Source organism: Panthera tigris, chromosome B1 (genome assembly GCF_018350195.1).
Source record: "Panthera tigris isolate Pti1 chromosome B1, P.tigris_Pti1_mat1.1, whole genome shotgun sequence".
Taxonomy (NCBI): domain Eukaryota; kingdom Metazoa; phylum Chordata; class Mammalia; order Carnivora; family Felidae; genus Panthera; species Panthera tigris.
In genome coordinates this window covers 202,614,720-202,636,500 of record NC_056663.1, presented here as the reverse complement: position 1 = coordinate 202,636,500, position 21,781 = coordinate 202,614,720, and the positions used below count along the sequence as shown (strand labels likewise).

Sequence of the window (21,781 nt, the reverse complement as noted above, 5' to 3'; positions counted from 1 at the left end):
ACCGTGCCTCAGGACGTTCCTGCACGGTACCATCCAAAACTGAACATAGAGAAGAGTGAGCTTGGGTTGACCTCCACTCTGGAGGGTGGCCTCCTCCCAGGGCAGCTACGCACGAGCAGCCAGCGAGCTGACCGGCTTCCGACAGAGAGGCAGGGGCTGGCCAAGGCAGCGAGGTCCACAGGAGCCCCCACCTCCTTCTTCTCGTGGCCCACAGCTGGCAGAAATAAGGGACCTTCCCCCCCCACCCGCCGCCCCCCTGCTACTCACCTCTTGTCCCCGTGCCCCTGGATGGTCCTTGTTCTTTTCTCCCCCAACTACAGCCCACCCCATTTCAAGCACATACAGAGAGTCCGCTTGGCTGACGTCCTGGGACGGCTCAGGGCCGCTGGAGCACCACCTGTCAGCTCGGCCGCCCTCAGAAGCCTCTCTGTGGGTCTGTCAGTCTGTCCACCAGGGGTGGGTAGGTGCCCAGGGAGCGGGAGCATGCATTGCAGGGGCCCAGCCCCCCTGGGGCTGTTGTAGCAAATGCATTAATTACAGGATGCTTGTCCTTAATTGCCAGGTGGAATTGCTTTTCCTTAACAGGCGTGTGTGAGCTATTCACTGCGCCCACCCCCGGGGATGTGGGCTAGCCCCCATGACCTGCTCAGGCGTGGGCTCTGCTGGGCCCCCGGCCACAGAGGGACTCCCTTTCCCTTGCGGTGTGGTAGGGAACGCTCTTCCTTCATCAGCTGCCTTGTGGTCCAGCGGCCCGAAAACCTGAAGTGGTCGCTGCCTTGCAGAAGGGGCTGGGGCCCTGGGCTGTGCACACAAAGGCTGGAGGGGTCCAGAAACCAGAGACTCTCCCACGAGAGAAAGCTTGGGACCGCTGACCCAACCCCTTCTCCCCAGCTTCATTCAGAAACCGATGTCTCTGGCAGCAAGGGCCGGGCAGCAGCCTGTACCCCTCTCTCAAGCTCGTCCCTGAGACCCTAGCATTTGGGGAAATGATGAAGACAGCCAAGGCCAGGCCCTACCACAATTATCTTCCCCAAGCGGAAATGCCCTGCACAGCTCAGCGCCCCCTCCCCCCCCACCCTGCTTGGGCCTGGCCCTCCCCAGTGGCTGCTCCGGGGCCTGGCGGGGCAGCTCCCTCTGTCCCACCCTCCTCGGGTCGCTCGCATCAGCCATGACTGCTGTTGTTGGTGTCATCCTAAAAGAAAGACCTCGCCCGAGCTTCTCTCATCTTCCACTTGCAAGGAGACCCCTTGGTGTCTCTGCTCTGCCCTCAGCTCCCCTGCATCCGCCCTCCAAAGCTTTCCCCCACTGCCCAGCAAAAACAGCAAGGTTAGCATCTTTATTTCTCAGTAATAACCATTACAGAAAGTTGGGTCTGTGACAACACATTATTGCCGGTAGTTGTCGCTTAGTGAGCCATGGCATCATGCCCCTATGTGTGCGTTTCCGTGGGGAGGGAGGCCAGCACGCCTCTGCCCCCAGACCCACCGCACCGAGTCCCAGGGATCTGGCCAGCGTCGCCGGGGTGTGCACGGATGCTCGCGTCAGATGGAGAGGCCGGCAACTGCGTTTTCTGACACGCTGGTCTTCCCAGATCCTCTCCAATGCCCGCCTCAAGTCTGACCCAGTGGGGACAACACACTCTTGTGTCCAGAAAATTGAAGGAACCCACTGCTTTTGTTAGACTCAAGGCTCAAGGCTGCCGCCTGGCAGAAAACAACGCAGCACACGAGCCCATCAGGCAGGGGTCCTGGCTGGAAAAAGATACCTTCAAGTGCTGGCTGCTGGTTACCTGTGAATGTGACCTTATTTAGAAATGCCACCTCTGCAGATATGATTAGGAATCTCGAGATAAGACATCCTTAACTTAGGGTGAGCCCGAAATCCAGTGACTAGCATCCTTATAAGGAGAGGGAAATCTCAACACAGAGACCAGGGAAGAAAGCCACGTGACCACAGATATATCCATGAGATGTGGACACCAGGATCCCGCAACCACCTGCGGCTGGGGAGAAGCACGGTGTGGACCCTCCCTGTGACCTGACCTTGCGACACCTCAATTTCAGAATTCTGTCCTCCAGAACTCTGAAAGCCTACATCCCTGTTGTTTTCAGCGGCCAAGTTTGTGGTAATTTGTTAGGGTAGCCCCAGGACATTTGTATAGACAGGGAACCTCCTGGGAGAGGCCAAGGATGGAGGGGCCAGGCTGGCACACTCAGGGTTGCTGCCGAAATGCTGGACTCTGGGGACTAGGTGCAGAGGAGGGCGCCTGAGGTGTTCAGATGAAGCCTGGCCGAAGGGTGGGGAAGGTACAAGGACTTGTGGATGGGGGGCAGTGTGCTGACTTTCTCTCTGCAGATTATCTGTAGATCAGAAAGGGATCCATCATCACCACTGGGTGTGTAGGTGCTGAGACGTGGGCATCAAGCCTCCGCAGATGCCAGTCTCCAGAACGGCCTGACAGTGGCACTGAGGGCCTGGCTGGGGCTGGAGAGAGGAGGGAGGGATCAGTGGGGGTGAGGGTGATGGAACCAGCAAGCACCTGGGCTGGCCTGAAAGCCTGGGTTCTCCTGTGCTCCCTGGCCAGGCCCTCGGGCGGGACAGGAATCCTCGCCTCCCCCGTGCTCCAAGCTCTGCCCCCCGTAGTTAATGTCACTTTGGAACAAGTGTCATTTCATTAGAGCACGACGACGGCAGACTGGAGAGTTTCCTGTAGGGGAGAGGGATGCTGCTGGATGTCCCTCCCTGGGTGTTGCCTTTGGCCACCCCTTCCCCCACCTGCACTCCCAGAGACCCACGTGGCCAGCCAGCATGACAGCTGGGCACCAGGCTGAACAGGTGGGGTATAGGGACTCCCAGAGAGTCAGCTTGGGCCTGCAGGACCAGGGCAGGGGCGTACTGGGCACAGCAGGCAGCTTGGGGCATCCACAAAGTCCATGAGGTCTGAGCAGACCTCAGAGAAGACTCTGGCTTTGAGATTGAGATAGAACCAGAGGGGTGGGAGGTCTGGGAGAACAGGGATTCCGCAACCCGCACCCCCCCCCCCCGCCACCTCAGGCAGAGGGACTTGAATGAGTCAGGACGGCAGAGTCCTGACCTGTGACAGGTGCTGTGTGGGCGGGGAGGCCAAGTGGGATCTGAGTGCCCAGAACCTTGGGCCCCGGGCCAAACCATGGGCAAGGGCGGGCAGGGGAATGGAAAGGTCAGCACTGGGCTGGCAGGAGTGGTGCTGGGCAGCTGGGCAGTCAGCACAAGGGTGAAGCGGGGGTGAGGAGAGGCCCAGCTGAGCACCCAGCCCGCCCCACCCCCTGCCAGAGGAACAGGGAGAAAGCAGGAGCTGGGGGGCTGGGGCCCTGGATCACCACCCATGTCCTCGCCTGGAAGGCGGCAGTATGGCCAAGGGCCAGAACGCCTTGAACTTGCTGTCCTAGTCAGTAGCTTCCTGGGCTCAGGAAACGTTTTTTATTTTAATATGTTTAAGTGCCTGGTTTATTGACATCAAAGATCCAAAACCCAAAAGGCTCAAGGTGGTATCCAGTGGGGTCTACCTCTCATACTGGCCCTCCCAGGAGACAAGCAGAGAGCAGTGTCCTGTGGTCCCTTCCAGAGACGGCCCAGGCCTCTCTTGCCTAGATATTAGCTGTAGCAAAAATTACATCTAAATTATATGTTTTATATATGAAAACAGTATCATTTTTACATAAAATTTTTTTAATTTCTACAAAATGGTAGTACATTGTAACATAAATGTACATAAGTGTGCGTAACATTTAAGGTACCATGAGGACTCTTCCACATCCTGTCCTTAGAGCTGAAAGCATCCCGTTGCTTGGCTGCGACATAACCATCATGACCATCGCCTGTCGATGGGCTTGTAGGCCGTTTCCAGTCTTCCAGTATCAGAACCACAGTGAGACGGACCCGTCCGCTTGTCCCTCTGCACCTGGGAAGGCCCACCTCGGGCCAAGTCCCAGAAAATGCAGCTTCTCCACGGTGGGGGAGCTGGCCCCCATGGTTTCCGTAGATCTTGCCAGTTGAGGGGTCTACATGCTCGCACTCTCGTTGGTGGGCAGGGTGTGTTTGTTCCCCCAAAGCCTTTTGCTTACATATTGTGCTAGCAAGTGTTTTCATCTCTGCCAATGAAATAGGTGGGGAAAGGCAGTCGGTGCACATAATCAACATTTATTTTACCTCCTGAGTTTTGAAGCGATATGTATTTCTATCTCTGAACGATCTGATCTTCTCAGACCTGTATCTGTTAGGAAACAGTGTTTGGCTGTGAGAAAATCCAGAAAAGCAATGGCTTAAAGAAATTGGAGGTATCTTCGCTCACATAAGAAGCAGTCTGCGTACGTACAGGCAGTCCAGGGTGGGCTCAGGGGCTCCGTGGTGCCATTAGGAATGTATTTTCCCTCCTCTCTGCTCGGCCATGCTTGCAATGTACCTTTGTTTTGTAGTCACAAAATGGCTGCCCTGCCTCCAGCATTGCATCCATATCCCAGGAGAGAAAAGGAGAAAGGCAAACAGCATAAAGGCACGTGCCGGGTGAATCTGCCTCACTTTCTAAGAGCTTCCTTGGAGGCTGCACCCGGCAATTTGCCATTAGATCTCATTGATTAAAGCCATCTGCTACATGGCTCCATCAGCAGGGGCCTGGAAAAAGTTTTAGCTGAGCAAACCACCATCCACAATGACATAGCATTTTTCTGTTGAGCAGGAAAAAAGGGAGAAGGGATTAGACACCGGGCAGCCTGTTTCCTTTGTCTGCTCTTCTTTTTTTGTTTTTTAACATAATTTATTGTCAAATTGGTTTCCATACAACCCCCAGTGCTCATCCCAACAGGTGCCCTCCTCAATGCCCATCACCCACCCTCCCCTCCCTCCCACCCCCCATCAACCCTCAGTTTGTTCTCAGTATTTAAGAGTCTCTTATGGTTTGCCTCCCTCCCTCTCTGTAACTTTTTTTTCTTTTTCCCCTTCCCCTCCCCCACGGTCTTCTGTTAAGTTTCTCAAGAGCCACATATGAGTGAAAACATGGTTATCTGCCTTTCTCTGGCTGACTTGTTTCACTTAGCATAATACCCACTTCAGCCAACACGTCACTGATTAGCAGGAGCCTCTAGGTGTTGTGACACAACTTACACATTCTGTGTTCTGATTAAATCCACAACCAGGCCCCTTTCCTGCCCCAGGCCCCAGTCTAGCTCTGCCCGAACTCTGGCAAACTGGGTCTGGGGGCTCCGGCCGGAGGCAGCCAGTGATGGTGGAAAGTCAGCAGGCTCACAGGCCCGGCCACCTCCCAGACTATCCGCGAAACTGTTATCCAGGGCCTTGCTGCCCTCCCTGGGGGCTGGCCAGGAGCTGTGGACTCCAGAGTCCTGAACTTGACCAAGGCCCAAAACGGTATCCACACTCAGAGGCCCTTGGGCGGCCACAGCCCTCTGTGGTCTGTGGCTGAGGTGGGTTTGGAATTAAGGGTCAGCTCTGGTAACGGGGCCCCCTTGGTGCAATTCAACTCTCTCCCTACCTCCTCCTGGAGAAAGCCTGGCCAGCCCAGCCCCAGCAGCCCTCTGCTGGCCTGGCCAGAAGGACTTGGTCACTGCCCCAGGCCTCAGTCTCCCCACTATGACCAGCTGGGTTGACCTTCCCTGGTGGCAAAGACCTGGCCCTGGGCCCAGCCTGGCCCACGGGCCAGGGTGTCACTTACTGCTTAGCTCTGTGTCCTCCGGGACCCCTTGGCCCCATGCAGCCCTGCCTGACCTCCGTGCCCGGGGATAGATGGCATCAGGGCTTAGAGTGGCAGGCTCTGGGCTCTGACCTTATTAATACAGACTCACACTTCCCAAACACAGACGTAATTAATGAGCAGCGGAGTCACTGTTGTCTGAGCCTCAGAAGTGCGAGAGCCTGTCAGCAGGCGTCCTGCAAACTCATGCAGCCTCAGCTCCAGGCTTGCTGACTCATTGCTTTCTGCCCTGCCCGCACGGGCGCCCGGCCTTCCTCTGACAGAACGCGCCCGCTGTGCGCACAGCCCAGGGGTCAGAGGACCGTGAGACCAGAGCTGACCCTGGAAGGAGATGCTGCTCTGTGCCTCGCCTGCACTGGGGGGATGTCCCTGGGTCCCCACAACTGCCCAGGAAGGCAGGACATTCTGTTCCCTGTCTGGAGCACCACCGTAACATTGTAGCAGGGAAGGGAATCAGCTGCCTGCGTGTGCAGCTCGGCAAGAGCGCTAGGCAGCGTCTGACTGGGGGGGTGGTCAGGGACGCCTCCTGGGTCAGGTAGCGTCTGAGCAAAGACCTGGTGGGAGTGAAGGAGCAAGTGTACAGGGAAGAGTGTTGCAAACAGAGGGAACAGCTAGCACGGAGGCCATGAGGGGATATCCTACAAGCTGGAGACGCAGAGGGAGGCCAGTGTGGCTGGAGTGGAGACAGGGTTAGGTAAGGACCCCGAGGGAGCCAGACCAGTCCACACAGAGCCTCACTGGCCATTGTAAGGACTTCTTCTGGCAGGCTCTGAAGAATGACAGACATGATCCGATCCCCATTTTAAAAGAACTACTTGGTGGCCAGGCTGGAAACAGAGGAAGGTCGAGAGGAGAAGCCAGAGTGCAGAGGTTCCCCCGGCCCACCCATGAGGCGAGGGAGAGGGAGGCAACAAAGACTTTCTGGGGTTGTGCTGAGATGGGGAGGCCAGGGAGTTGGGGCAAAGCCCAGAGGCCAGACACCGGAGTCGGGGGAGGGTACAGGAGCAGACAAAACTTCTGGAGTCCAGGGAGGGCGGGCCGGGGACCCACGGTTGGAAGGGCACGTTTTCAGCCTAGATGCTGGTTGCGGTGCCCCCCGGGGTGAGCACAGACCTTGAAGAGACTGGGCTGGAGGCCGGAGACCCTCCCACGTGAGGAGAGGAGGCGTCGGTAGGGGAGTATTGGCATCCGAATATTGCTGGAGCCCAGTCCTGGCACTGGAAGGAGCAGGGGATCTAGTGAAGCCAGGCTGTGCTCAAAGCCACGGGGAGGGTTTCAGAACCCAAGTCCAGGGCAGCCCCTGCTGCACAGCGGTCACCTCTGTGGGGGGCGGGGGGGGGGGGGACGTCATCTCCCTTGACCTCCTGTCTCTCCTGTAAGGGCATCTCATTAACACAACCAAACTGTGCCAGAGCCACGGGGGCATAGCCCACTGAAGAACACGGTTTCAGGCTTCCAGCCTCTGTGGCTCAGGGGCACCTCGGGAAGGACGTGGGAATGACACCGTCTGCCAAGGCAACATCCACACTCGCAGGTGTGGAGACAGAGGCTCTCCGAGGTCCTGTGGCTTGTCCAGGGCCCCTCAGGTCGTTTTCTTCGCATGAAAATAAGAGGGGGGGCACCTGGGTGGCTCAGAGGGCTGAGCATCTGACTTCCACTCAGGTCCTGATCTTTCGGTTTGTGAGTCTGAGCCCATCAGACTCTGCTGTCAGCACAGAGCCCACGTCAGAGCCTCTGTCCCCACTCTCTCTGCCCCTCCCCACTCACACTCTGTCTCTCTCTCTCTCTTTTAAAAAAAAAAGAAATACAAATGTCCAGTAAACATATGAAAACTTCACTGATAATAAAACATTGAAAATAAAACAATGAGTTGCCAAAATTTATCTAATAGATGGGCAAAAAAAAAATATTTTTTGTTTTAATGACACTACTGGTGAGTATGTTTTGCAGTGTTTTGCGTCTGTTTGGGTCGAGGTCTGCATTCTGGTTTCATGCTGCATTAACCGTCTTGTCCCTCCTGGAGATCTTGCAGGACTGAGTTCAATGGCTGCCTTGCTCCCTGTGATGGGAGAGAGTGTCTGACCTAGCGACTCCCCACCACTGACACTTAGGTCCTTACCGTTTTCCTTCGCCCTGAACTTCTTTCTTTTCCTTTTCAGAAAGAATTAAAACATTTATTGGGCATAAATACATTACGTATACGCTACAGATACAGTTAGGGGTTACATACAGTATCCTATTTGCAAAATCTATACACTAAATTTGATATGGCAGTTTTAATGTGATGTATATGAAATAGTCTAAAATTTACAACACACCATCGTCATGGAGCCTGCTTGGGATTCTCTCTCTCTCTCTCTCTCTCTCTCCCTCTCCCTCCCTCCCTCCCTCCCTCCCTCCCTCCTTCTCTCCCCCTCCCTCCCTCTCTCTCCTTTGCCCCTCTCTCTGCTCATGCTCGCTGTCTCTCTAAAATAAAAAAAATTAAAATAAAAAATATAAAATGTACAATACAGGAAAACATACAATGATTTTTCCCCCTGAAGTTGAAAAGCTTGGAGTGTATGCTGAACAGTGAGGGAAAACCTCTTGTCTTTCGGTGTAGAGGACCGCACAGGGGTGACACCCAAAGACACTCGGGGCACTTCTCGGTTTCTGCAGGACTGACTCCTGCGGTCAGCCAGACACAGCCAGAAACTGCCAACATTCCAAGCTGATTAAAAGCAAGGCAGACGATATGGAAAAAAAAAAAAAAAACATTAAGAAAATGTTGCTTCTTAAATGCCCTGAACTTCTTGTATGCGGCTATTTCCTGTATTTTGGATGGTTTCCTCACATTCCCAGAAGTAATTACTGGATTAAAGGGTACGGGAAGCACAAGGTACTTGAAACACATTTCCAAATTGCTTTCAGGAAAGACCCAACGGCACCGGTCCCCACCAGCCCCTCTCATGGCCGTGCTGGCAACATTAGATGTTCTTTTTCAGTCTTCTTGTTTTCAAAAGCTTAATCACTTTTTTGAATAAGTAACGTGTGACAACACAGTTGTCCAAGGGGTAAGTGGGGAAAAGTCAGTGTCCCCAGCAGAAGCCCGTGGAGAGAACACAGTCCCTCCAGTTACTGGTAATTCCTGTCTGACTTTGCAGGTTTTCCTTACCATTTTCTTTTTTTTTGGGGGGGGGGGATTATTTTTTTTAATAATTCACTTGAAAACCTTTATAGGAACTTGCTCGTTTTGTCTCTCGTTGTGGTAAAACACACGTGACATAACATTTAGCATCTTAGCCCCTGTTAAGTGCACGGCTCTGTGGCATTAAGAACGTTCACACTGTTGTGCAGCCGTCCCCACCCTCCTTCCCAGAACTTTCTCATCCTCCACAACAGAAACCGTTCCCGTGAAACGCTAACTGCCCACCCCCACTCCGGCCCCCGGCTCCCACCATCCTCTCTCAGTCCTGGGGCCTCATACAAGTGAAATCACACATTTTTCATGCCTGTTTATTTCTGTCCCTGCCCCCAGCCCGTGGTCACTACCCAGGAGCACCCGAGGGACCACATCCTGGGGTGGTGGGTCAGAGGGTCGGGGCGCTGGACTGCCGTGGACTCTGCCAACAGCTTGGGGAGGGGTATACTGAGAGAACGCTTCCCCAGCACGGACCGGGTGCCTGGCCCTGGCCCACGGCCCCCTCCCCCCTCCCGGGCTGTTTCTTTCCTAGACCCTGAGCCCCCAGAAGCAGGCGTTCATTCTGGAGGTGCTGTCTGGGTGCCTCGAGTACCAGAAGCTGCTGGCCGTGGTGGTGGACGCCTTCTACGTGCGGGCCGGCTGTCTCTGCCCACGGGCCGACTACAGCCTCTTTGAGGGTAGGTGTCCCTATGGGCCAGGCCCGCTGCCCTTGCCCCCTGCACAAGGCACAGACAACAGTGGTGACGACCTGGGGAGGTGGCCGCAGACAGGAGCTCCTCAGGCTCGTGCTGGACACCAGCCCCTGCTTCTGCAGCATGCTGCTTTCCGGGCTCTCTCCCTGCCCCTCACTCGTTGGGTCCTCACGGCTGCCTTGAGTGACTGGACCGGGTCTGCCTTACAGACGTGCAAACAGACTCCGGGCTCACTAAAAGCCAGGCTGGGGTCCAGAGCCTCGGGTCCCTGAGGGAGGCACAGCCTGCTTCAGAGACAGTGCCCCCAAAAGGCCAGCCTGAGTGAAATGACGAGCCTTTATCATTGGCCAAGTTCCTGACCCCCTCAGCCCCGAGGACATAGGGCAGGGCCAGCCTTGTGGCCGCAGTCTGGACTGTCCAGCAGGGGATTAAATATGAATTGTCTCTGCCTGGTCTCCTGCAGGCCCCGGAGGGCCACCTGCTTCCGTGGCGTGGGGTGAACATTGCGGGCAGAGTGGTCAGTGCCTCTGGGTGGGGGTGTTGGTTCAGCCCCCAGACCCTGCACTAGGCCTCAGAGCCCCTGTTCAGAAGGAGAAGGCTTGGGGACAGCAGGGTGCTGGGAAGCCGAACTTAGTGACCCGATGCCAGGTCGGGAGCTGGCCCCTGAGCTCTGCCTGTGCCCCCGACGCTCAGCTCAGGTGTCACAGCCAGCAGCACGTCACTGGCCTGCCCAGCAGCCAGTGTAATGAACAGCCCCCCCCCCCCCAGGGACCCTCACCGGCCCGGGTGTTCACGTCCTGCTTGGCTTAAGGCTACTCCGTCTCTCAAAATCAACAAACTGAAATCCAAAGTGATTTTCCTTTTACCCAGGGAACTTTTAGAATTTCTGACAACATGCCAAGTCAGTGAGCGTGTGTGGAAGTGTTTTGACAGACGCTCCCCAAACGCTCACCCATGTGAGCCGTCGTCCGAACTCTCGCAGCATTTTGTCGTTTTCACACGGCGTCAGGTGGAGCTCCTGCCCGTGGTCACCTGCCCGGCTGGTGGTGGGCCTTCGGCTCCGCTCCCTGGCACCTGCCGGGCACCGGTCAGGCCTCTGGCTGATTCCCCAAGACGGAATGCGAGGGGGCGCAGGGGAGGACACCCCAGGGGCGGCCCCACTCACCGGCCCCGTTTCCCCAGTGATCTGCTACCTGGCCACGTTCCAGCTGGAGGAACTCGGCTTTCAGCTCTTCTGTGACATCGTCAGGTCCCAGCCCGTGGACAAGATGCGCAAGGTGAGCTCTGCGGTTTCTTCCTAAACCCAAGGGCAAAGGTGTCCCAGCCAGCGCCGACCTCTCACTCTCTGGCTCGTTGTAATGGAAGAGACTCTGCTGGGTTTAGTGTGTGTTTATGACAAACAGGTGCCCTCTCGTTGCTGCAGACGCCCTCGTTTTGTCCCTGGGGGCTTCGACTCCCATCCGTCAGGGGCCTGGTGGGTGGTGAGTCTGGGCCTCTGGAGCCTCCCCTTCTCTCTGTGACCAAACTCCTCCCTCCAAGAGAGGCTGTGCCGCCTGGGGGCTGAGGGGCAGGCAAGGGGGCGGGTCCGAGTGGACCCTGAGGATTGGCATCCATCGGGGGAGGCTGCGGACCCATCTCCTGCCCTGCCGTGGCCCCTCCTGTGGCCTGAGCCTGAGGCCCACCGTTCTTTAGTGGTCAGCCCTCGTGGAGCACTTGCTGCGGGCCGGGCTTCGTCCGTGAGCATTTCTTGTTCCATCCTCACAATGACCCAGGGAGGTCGTCCTACGAGGCATCCATCCCACAGCTGAGGGAACTGAGGCACAGAGAGGTTGGGTGACTCACCCAATACCACTCAGCAAGTGAGTAGCAGAGCCCTTTCTCGGACCAGGCTTTTAACCACTGGCTTGCTCCTTCTTACTGGGCTTGGAGGGCCGTCACCAGACCAGGACAGCGACTCCTGGAGAAGAGCGGGGATATCACAGGCCCCGGGAGTGCCCTGGGGCCTCTCCCAGAAGAAACAGCAGGCTCTGCGGTGACAGTTCGGTGGGAGTCGGGGGGGGGGGGGAAGCGGGGGAAGGGACGCCCACTAGGACCACAGCCCCCAGAGATGTGGCACTGGAGACTCACAGGTACCTTGGCCACCTAACAAGGGAAAGAGAGAAAGTGCTGGCCCAAGGCCGTGATTTGTGTTTAATGATGGGATTTCCTGTCTACATGTAAACAAGCAATTCACGGGGATAAACATTTGCATAGTTATCTTAAACACAGTCTTCATCTTTCTAAGAAGAAAACAAATTGTAGGCATTTTCTGAGAGGTGTCTGGAGGTGCCCAGGGCCGGCTCCCCTGGCTGAGCTGCCGATGCTCAGTTCCCGCTCTGCTCTCAGAGGCCTCAGATTCTTGGTGACTGTTGAACAAGAGGGCCTATGTGTCATCTTGCACTGGGTCCCACAGTGCAGGAGCTGGCCCTAGACCAACCTTGGCCTGAAGAGCCCAGAGGGGGCGGCACAGGACCCTCCTGGGGCTGCCCCACAACGCAGACCCAGGACAGGTACACAGAGAGCTGGCCACACACGGCGAGCCTAGGGCCCCCAGTGCAGGTGGCTGGGTGTTACCTCCCTGGAGATTTTCTGGAAGAGATTCATGGAAACTGCCCCCACAAACTCCGACAGGAGCTGGGGAGCTGCAGGGGTGGGGCGGCGCCCTCTGCAGGGCCTTCTCTCCCCTGCACCGCCCCCCCCCCCCCCCCCCCCCCCCCCCCCCCCGTCCCATTGGGTCTACCCACCTCCAGCCTCTAGAGGAGAGGTCAGCCTGGGCCTTGAAGACAGGGCGCAAGCTGTTGGGGACAGGATGGAAGCCCTGGGGCCTCCCTGGGGAAGCCCCCCACAGCCCACAGTGGTCAGCAGTGACGAGGTGGTGGTGAGCTCAGTGTGCCCAGGCTGGTTCTCAGGCAGCCTTGGCCATGATCTCTGCCGGACACAGTGCTGGATGTGGCTGCAGCTGGTCTGTCACTCCGGGGGCAGTAGCAATCCTGCTGGCTCCAATGACCCCCGCTCACACACTGGAATCCTCCAGAGGGCCGGAGAACTCACCCCAGGACCCTGCCCCCACACTGGTGAGAATGGGGGCCTCACTGTGGAGAGCTCTCTCCAGGGGTGTGGGCAGGCCCTCCCTGGGTGGGGGCAGCACACCAGCTGAGAGGCTGAGTGGGTGGGGGGATGGAGCAGCAAGGAGCACTGGCCAGGAGCAAGGGGAGCAGAGACCCCCAAGGCCGGATAGCGGGGCACCGACTGCCCCTTCCGGCAGGAAGGGGTAAAGGCTGAGAGACAGCCATGTGATGGGGAGGGCAGGAGACAGGCCGTGGCTGGGCGGCTGGCAGCTGGGCAGCGGGCAGTGGCCACCCTGGGGAGGCAGTGACAGCAGCCGGGGTCCTGTCCTTGTGCCCGGTGCCCCCGCTGCTCAGCCGCTCCATTCACAGCAGCTGCAAGGGCCCGGGCATCATGCCCACCACGCACAGCACACAGCAAACACCGACTCCAGACCCGGAAGCCCCGGGAGTAAGGCCCTCCCAGCCCTTGGCAGGCGTTGGGCCCAGATCCACGGGCGGTGCTGGGGTGGAGCCCAATGGCCCACAGCGGGAACCTACCTGCTGACTCACTCCCTCCCCAGTAAACTCCCTGTTCCCAAGGCTCACAGCTCAAGGGTGTGCTTTTAGGGACCCAGATGGAGGCATCATGTTTCCTGTGTCCACACAAAGCTCTCCTGGGGGGCTCCAGCGTGTGGCCTCCCTGGTTTTCTGGGAGCCTGGTTTGAATGGTCTGTAGTGGTCCCCTTGACTAGACAAGGCCCTGCAAGCCCGGGTGTGGTTTCGTCTGGGTGGATGCCCTCCTGCAGAACAGTCCCCCAGCAGGCCCCGGGCGTGGCTGCCCCTCGGAGGAGGGCTGGGGCGGGGGGCGCTGAGCTTCACCTCAGCTGTGCTGACAGCCACGTCCTGGGGCCACAGCCAGCCCCTCTGCAGAAGCACACCTCCCTCTCCCCAAGACAGCCAGCCTCCATGAGAAGCTAAACTGGACTGTCTTCTAGAACCAGATCTGTTAGACTTGAGGACCAGGACTGGAAAACAGCCTGCAGGGCCCGCGGCCGCTACAAGTTCCTGCTGTGGCGGGGTCCGGGCCGTCCCAGGGAGAACATCCTCAGTCCCTTCCAGGGGCCGGGTGGGCAGGTCACTCCTGGGGCCCACCCACTGGCACTGTCCTGGGCAAGCAGGGGCAGACTGCACCTCTACTCCTGGAATTCCGGAGCCCATAGGGGATGCAGGCCGCTGTCCATCTGTCCCCACCAAGAACTCTCCAGAAGTGGGGTGTGGGCCTTCCAGGTCCTGGGCAGGGAGCTCAGGCACAGGGTCCCCACCTGCTGGGCAGGGACATGCCCCAGGACCGGAGCGGGCTGCCCTGAACACCCAGAGGCCGTGAGCAGAAGCCAGCGTGGCCAGAGGCAGCGCCCCAGCACAGGCACCCCAGCCCAGCATGGGGGCGGGCGAGCAGGGCTCGGGGAGGGAGGGTCTTTCCCGAGGGGCCTGCTGCCCTGGCGTGGACAGTGGTTTCCTTGCCCCCCTGCCCCCTGGGCACTGGCTTTCCTGTGAGGGACACTGTGGGCTTCACCAGGTTGGGGAGGGGTTCTGGTCCCGAGGCCCCCCCTCAATGGTTCCTACTTCTCCCTCAGTTCCTGGGGTTCTTCTTCAACCCCTTAAACCTGTGCTCATGGATCACAGATGAGTGGAGCCTCATCTACGAGACAGCCTATGTGCGAGAGAACTGGATCGGCCCCCTGATGAGGTGGGACAGGCCGGAGCCTCCCTGCACTCCACTCCCCGAAGCCACCCTCTTGTCCCTGCGCCCCATAACAAGCTCGGCCAAATCCCAGCTTCACCCACGCAGGCCGGGACCCACGGGCAGAAGGACCAGCACTGTGGCCTGGCCCTGCCCTTGGCCTCCACGAGAGGCTACTGGAGTCAGGGTGAAGCTGGCCCTGCGGTGTTTCCCTTCTTATAGGGCTGGGGGAGCCGCCTGGTTTTCCTGGGGACAGACTGTTTGGGCACAAGCAGACCACTTTAGGTACCAGCAGTGTGCTGGAGAGCCAGAGGCCCGGGGGGAGGAGCCCTTCTGTGGGAGAGAAAACCATGGCCCTGAGGTGGAGGGGTGGCCCTGGAGCTGCCGTTTCCCTGGAAGAAAGCCCTCAGTCCAAGCCAGGCTGGATTCACTGCCCATCCACCGGACTGCCACCAGGGCCCGGGCCCTCGGGGCCCAGAGAGCCACCTGTGGGGTCAGCCTGGCTCCAGGGTGCCTGCCACCCACCTCAGCACTGCCATATGCAGCCCATCCCAGACCCGCCCTGCCCCTCCGGAAACCTCACTCCCCTCAGAAGTGCCCTTCCTTCCTCTGATGGCCGTGGGCCTCGAGCTGGGCCAGGAGCTATACAAACCACGCTGTCTGTCCTCAGGGGAACCCCACCGGCCAGGCTGCTGATGGGAACTGGGCCCGCCTGCGGTGTAGGGCACAGACCCCTGCTCTAGGGCACCGGCACCCCAAGGCTCCACCCCGCTCCCGTAGCCCCTTCCCCACCTGTCACCAGCAGCACAGCTCTAGGAACATTCCAGACATCTCCAGCTTCTCTGGGCCTCCTTGCACTGGGCCTTCCACTCCGGCCCAGATGAGTTCTGCGTCCCTCCCGCTGCTGCTCCTCAGGCCCCTGGATTCCTGCCGCTGGGCCTCTCTGCCCCTGTCCTCCCAACTCCCCACGCAGCAGCATGGCTTATGACCACAGTGCTGCTGGCCTTGTTTCCTCACCTGTCTGCGTGACTCAGGGCACAACTGGTACAGTGCCCGGGGCATAGCTGGCCCTCAGTGGAGTGGCTATTGCTTCCATTATCAGCCCGCACCCTAAGGTGGACCCAGGGTGTCTTGGGTCCTTTGGTTCCCCAGGGCCGTGCCCTCGTTGACCTTCTCCCGAAGGCCGTGCCCTAGTTGGCCTGCTTCTCCTGAGGGCGGTGCCCTGGTTGGCCTTAGGAAGAGGCCCTAACTGGCTGCTCTTGCCTTTGCCTTCAAGATGGCAGCCGGAAGTCCAGAAGCTGATCAACCAGCTAGAGGAAGTGTTGGCCAATCAGTCCGTTTCCAAGACCAAGGCCAAGGTCACAGAGCCCAAGGAGTTCAACCTGACTGTCCCCAGACCCCGCTCCATTCCAGTGCCTGAGCCAGTCCCTGTCGTGGCCAAGTCCAAACCAGTAAGTGTAGACATTTGCGGTGAGCACGGCCCATCCAAGCTGGGAGAGTGGACTCTGTGAGCCAGGGGCAGGCTGGGCTCTTCCCAGGTGCACTGGACCAGACCAGGAGCGTTTGGTGACCCCACGTCTCTGTGGGGAAGCCCAGCTGACCTGGGGCCTGCCCAGTGAGTTCCTGTGCTCCGCATCCTAAGGTCTGGTCAGCAGAGATGAAGTGAGGCTGTGGGGCCACAGGGCTCAAACCTGTCCGGACGTGGCATCTAGAGCATGCTTGTAACCTGTTGTGACATAGGTCTCCCTCTCTATTAAATAGCACATGTGTAGCTCACAATATGCTCTTCAGTACTACTCAGGTCATGGGCAGGTGATAATGTCTGTGTGACCCATCATGTGGACTTGTCCCCACCCCAGGGCCTTTGCACGCCTGTCCCATCTGCCTAGAGCCTCTTCCTCTCCTTCTCCCTCTCTCTCTCCCCACTTTGCTGACTTCTGCCAGTCAGGATGCTTTGTATTGTAGGTAACAGAAAAAGGCAGCTCAAGCTGGTGTAGACCATAGAGGACGGGCTGACTCTTGGCTGAGTAGGTTAGGCCTCAGGCAGAGTTTGATCAGAGTTCTAGCTGTGCTTCTGTGGGTCACTTTATCTTTGGGCAAACTTCCTTCATTGTAGCAAACCACCCAGGCCTTCCCCGTACTGTAAACCATCCAGGGCATGAGAGGACATCTAGGGCCAAGAATTCTGTGAGAGTACGATTAGACCAGCTCGGGCCGCACGCCTCCCCTCGAGCTGATCACCATGATTGGGGATGCTGTGTTCTGACTGATCCAAGTCTCTACCCCACACTCTTGTGGTGGAGTCAGTTTCCCAGACCCAATCTGGTTTCCTCACAGAATTAAGGACCACGTGGAAGGGGGGGGGGGTGCCGGGGGTCCCAGCCCACCCCCACCACCTTCAGGTCTCATGGCAACCTCTCTGCCCAGAGAGGTTTTCCATGAGCCCTCACCCGGGTCAGGTCCCTCGAGTATTCCAATGCTCCTTAGGCACACAGGGTAGAGGGAAAGGAGTTAGGGTCTGGAGCTCAGGGGTTTCCAGGCTGCCCCTGCCCCACCCCCATGGACACTGCTCCCTCCAGGCTGGCGAGGGTCCCTGTGACGGGACCCTGTGGGTGGCTCTCAGGCCACCCTGGCCTCTGCAGTATTCATGCTATGGCCCCGCCCCCTCCCTGACCCTCACTTTTCTGGGGTCCATGACACCTTCCTGGACTCACTTTCCCCTCCACACCTCCCCTTCCATCCCTGCCCACTCAGTGGTCCTCTGCCTGTTCCCCCAGTGTCTACTGGGCCTGGACCCCGTGCTTGGCCACCTCCCTTCTTGCTGCTGGCCTGCCGTCCTTCCTTTCCCTCCCCCGGATGGCCACCAGCACCCAGGGGATCCCAGTCGGAGCCCAGCAGCCTCCCTCCCAGCCCTGCTTCTGCTGGCACGGGCACCACGGTCCACCCTCCTGTCCCCGGCACCGCCCTCTCTTCACCCATATCCCATTGGCCACCAGCCTGGCCCTTCTACACACCCCGGACACCATAGCCGCTGACCGCAGGCTTTCCTCCGGCCACCCCACCAGGTCCCCAGGAGCACCTACCAGCCGCCCAAGGAGCAGCAGCTGCTGGAGACGACCAAGAGGCACAATCGCTGGAAGGCGGAGGTGAGGACCCACCGACGAGCCCTGCCTTCCTAGACCCTCTGGGGGGTGTTCTGTGAGGAGGTGGGGGATGGGGGGGCGGAGGAAGAGCGGGAAGCTGGTCTGTGCCTTCGTCCCTCCCGAGGCCCAAGGGCGCCGGGGGGTGGCCAGTGGGGCCAGAGCCAAGTGCTGCCTCTTGCAGGAGCTGCTGCTCAGGGCGAACATGGAGGAGATGCGGTGCGCGGTGCCCAGGTCCCGCGGGGAGCCCCCGACGCAGGTAACACGCACCCTCCTCGCCCTGCGTCGGTCTTCACGGTGGCACTCTCCCACCACATGGAACCGTCCCTCCCTGCGCCCTTTGAGCGGTGACGCGATGAGCCCCTTCTTTAGCCTGTCCGGTCTCTGCTCCCCAAGCCCGGGCGGGGCGGCACGTGCAGATGTACCTCCAGATCCGCACGGGCGATCCACGCATCCCTCTCTGGGTGTTCCCACATTTCATGCTGAGCACTTACTGTTTCCGTAAGAAAAAAAAAAAAAAAAAAAGCCAAGGTAAGTTTGTCAATAAAGAAAAAGCAAAGGACGCAGGACAAGGAAGGCCTGTTCGTGGTGGGCGCTCTGTCCAGAGGAGTGGGCCTGCCCTGCCCTCCCCACTGTGGGCTCCCCCTACCGCCGGTGGCAGCAGGGCGAGGCAGCGGTACCCTGGCCCCCACAAGCAGTTGGGGCAGGCGGGGCATGGCCCTGGGGGTGTGCTGGCTGAGTTCCAAGGGGGGGCTCTTCTACCCACCGCTCCGCACACTGGGGCTGTGGGGCCCCTCCTGGGAGCACCCCAGAGCAGCAGCAGGCAAGGAGCAACTTCCAAGCAGCCGGGAAGCCAGTCGTGGAAGCCAGTGCCAGGGAGCCATTTGGGGGACGGGCCCTGAACCCAGAGGTTCAAGCACCCGGGAACTGTGGTCCCCAGGCCTGGCCGGCCCTACACCCAGGAAAGGCGGGGGAGGGCATGGGAGACAGAAGTGTTGTCATGGGACCCGTGAGCAGGGGGTGGGCTGGGAACACTCGGGTGGGCAGCTGGAGTGAGGACAGGGGAGCACGTTGGCCCTCCCGGGGGTGCTGGGCCCACCATTCCCCCAGGGTGCGACCAAGGGCACCCAGTGGGCACAGGTGCTGCGCCTGATCCCCGCAGGACTCCCAGAAGACTCTGCAGCCCCGACTCCTGCCCCGAATCCTTAAGACTCCAAAGCTGACCTTCTACAAGGTGAGGGGTGTTCCTGACCGGCCAGGTTGGGCACGGGGTGCCTGGTCTAGTCCCCTCTCCCTGGACACTCACTTCCTGGCCAGGTCTGTGCCCAGGGGATCAGATGGCCAGAGCTGGAGGCCCTGAGGGAGGCCCCACCCTAGGGGCCGGGGGGCAAGTGTGGGGGGTAGGGGGGCACTTGCTGGCCCGACTCTCCCCCACCAGCCACCAGACTGCAGCTGGCCCCTCCTGTCTCCTGCAGACCAACAACGTCCCTGTGAAGCTCAACACAGCTGCCATCCTGCGGGAAGGATCTCTATACCAGCGGCAGGTGGAGAAAGAGCTGGAGAGGTAGGCGGGCGGCTCCTCACCCTGTTCAGAGGAAGGGGTGCAGGGACGGCTCTCCTGGGAGGGGAGGAGGTTGCCAGCAGGGGGGGAAGGCGGGGCCTGGTGGCTGTGGTGCTTTGGGGGTGCCACAGGCAGGCCAGCCTTAGGGTCACGGCTGCATCTGAAGAAGATGACCCGCTCAGTGAGGGAAACTGGGCAGAAGGTGGCTTAGCAGAAAGCTGGCCCAGCCCACACTTCTCTCAGGGTCACCTGCTCTTCAGAACCCCCTGAGGCCCCCCGCTGACCACCAGCACCCCAGTCCCCTGTGCTAACCGCATGAGTTGGGCTGTGGGTGGGAGTTTGGTGGCTGACCAGGTGGATGAGAGGATGGACAGGTGGATGGATGGGTGAGCAGACGAACAGGTGGCCAAAAGGTGGTGGAGGCACAGGACAGGGACAGGCGGACGGTGGGTGGCGGACAGGTGCTATGGCCCGCGATGGGTGAACGGCTCCCCATGCCTGTGAGGCCACCGCACCCCCAGGGAACCCGTGCACCCCCCCCCCCCACGGCCAGCACAGGCCCCCACTCTTGTCCCCTCTCCCCAGGGTGGATAAGCTTGTGGACGGGGCCGGGGACTTTTCCGAGTTCCTCGAGTGGCAGAGGAAGGTGCAGGCGGAGGGCCGGGAGGAGCAGCTGGCCGCGAGCGAGTGCCACAGGCTGCAGGGGAAACTCAGCCACGAGGAGGCCATCCTGGCCCGGCAGCGCCTGGTGCAAGGGAACAAGGAGAAGGCTGACCAGAAGAAGGAGGAGGTGACGCAGCCTTGCGGGAGCAGCGGGAGTACCTGGGGGCAGGCTGGCGGGCTGTGGCAGCTCCTGTGGTCATGGCTTGTGGTCTGACCCCTAAGATCCACACAGTGGCTGTGGTTTCTCTTTCTGCACCTTCACGGGTTGGGGGCGGGGGTTGGAGGCTCTCTCAGTGGACAGTCTGGCCAGCACTTCTGGTCCAGACTGCCCCCTGCCCCCACCAGGAGGGGCAGTGGGCCCACACATCCACACATGAAGGAGGATCTGAGGTTCTGGCAGAAACTTCTGGAAAGCCAACACATTTGCATATGGCGTCCTCTCCCAGAGGAGGGTCTGCAGGCATCTTCAGAAGCTTTAGACGTCTCAGTCCTGGCTCTGCCTCCTCCTAGGACAGGTGGCCTGGGTGGGGGGCCCCAACCTGTGTTTCCCTGAAAGCCTGTTCTTTGCAGTGGCTCCCAAGTGGCCTGGGGTCCTCGGTTCTGTCTGTCCCCAGATGTGTGCCCTTGGGGACTTGCATTGGGCAGGGGGAGGGGACCATGCTGGAAGTTCACTTGAAAATGCCCTTTGGATAACTTGTTTGTGTCTGTTTGTATTTGATGTTAGGGTTTGCTTTTCCTTCCTTCTTAGTGTACTTTTTCACAAATAGGAAGTCAAAGCGATCTGAAAAATAGACTCAGAGAAGCGTCATTTCTTGTAAGTCCCTTGCCACCTACCCACCTCAATTCTTATTTTCATTAACCTCTGGATCATCTTTCCTTAAAGCAAATACGTACACTGGTGTACAAATCCTTCCTTCCTCCCTTGTCCCTTACATAAAATGCCACGCCCTGCTTTGTCTGCAATGGGAAACACAGGGCCAGTTTTCCGTGTTTGTGGAGAGAGGTTTTCAAGGTAAGCTTCTAGAGGGGACATCGCTAAGCCCCAAAGTTAACTGAGAGCGGGGCTCGGTCCCCGCTGTTGGGCACACAGTTTCCTCACCTTCCGCGGGGCAGCGTGCGCAGACCCCGGCAGAGTGTGCCGTGCTGAACTCAGAAATGTTCGCTCGTCTTGTAGGTGAGAAACCGTATCCCGGTACAGTTCTGATTTGCATTTCATTGATTATGTATGAATTTGAGCGTGTTGCCATATATTCAAGAGCCATCTCTTTATCTCTTTCTGTGAACAACCTCTTCGTGCCTTTTGTCCGTTTTCTCGCAGCTCTACTGAGGCACGATGGACGAGTGAAATTCGTGTCTGTTGAAGGTCTGTCACAGGATGTTCGGATACACGTCCCATCGTGACTTGATTGTCACAATCGAGCAAATTGCTGTATCCGTCCCCTCCCGCAGCCACCTCCTCCACGTGTGGCAGGGACACTGGAGATCTCTCTTAGCAAATTTCATGTACACGTTCTTATGAACCACAGTCCCCACCCTGTACATTAGGTCTCTGGAACGTACCCATCTTCTAACAGACTTCGCGCACTTGGACCATGCCCACGGCTCTGGTCTCTGCAACCACGATGTGGACCTTGCTAGATTCCACACATAGGTGAGATCCTACAGCAACTGTCCTGTGCCAGGCTTATCTCACTTAACATAATATGTTCCCGGTTTACCCATGTTTTTGCAAATGGCAGGACTTCCTCCTTTTTTAAGGCTGCAGAGTGTTCTCATATTCGTCTCTGAAGGGACAATAGGTTGTTGCCATGTCTTGGCTATTGTGAATGATGCTGCAGTGAACATGGGGGGTGCAGATATCTCCTCAAAACAGTGGTTTTATTGCCTTTGAATCTATATCAGAAGTGATACTTCTGGGTTCTAATTTTATTTTTATTTATTTATTTACTTATTTTTATTTTTTTGTCCTTATTT

At 58.4% G+C, this 21,781-nt stretch overlaps 1 protein-coding gene across 2 annotated transcripts in view; it reads left to right on the top strand.

Moving 5' to 3' along the window:
* CFAP99 (cilia and flagella associated protein 99) overlaps window positions 1-21,781 on the top strand; it is a 40,885-nt gene that overhangs the window by 9,133 nt on the left and 9,971 nt on the right. For both annotated transcript variants that reach the window (XM_042985121.1, XM_042985122.1), the window contains exons 3-11: window positions 9,457-9,601; window positions 10,799-10,893; window positions 14,337-14,449; window positions 15,720-15,894; window positions 17,509-17,589; window positions 17,768-17,842; window positions 18,746-18,817; window positions 19,059-19,147; window positions 19,730-19,934. In XM_042985121.1, coding sequence (XP_042841055.1) covers window positions 9,457-9,601; window positions 10,799-10,893; window positions 14,337-14,449; window positions 15,720-15,894; window positions 17,509-17,589; window positions 17,768-17,842; window positions 18,746-18,817; window positions 19,059-19,147; window positions 19,730-19,934 — 1,050 coding nt within the window. The remainder of the gene's footprint in view (window positions 1-9,456; window positions 9,602-10,798; window positions 10,894-14,336; window positions 14,450-15,719; window positions 15,895-17,508; window positions 17,590-17,767; window positions 17,843-18,745; window positions 18,818-19,058; window positions 19,148-19,729; window positions 19,935-21,781) is intronic.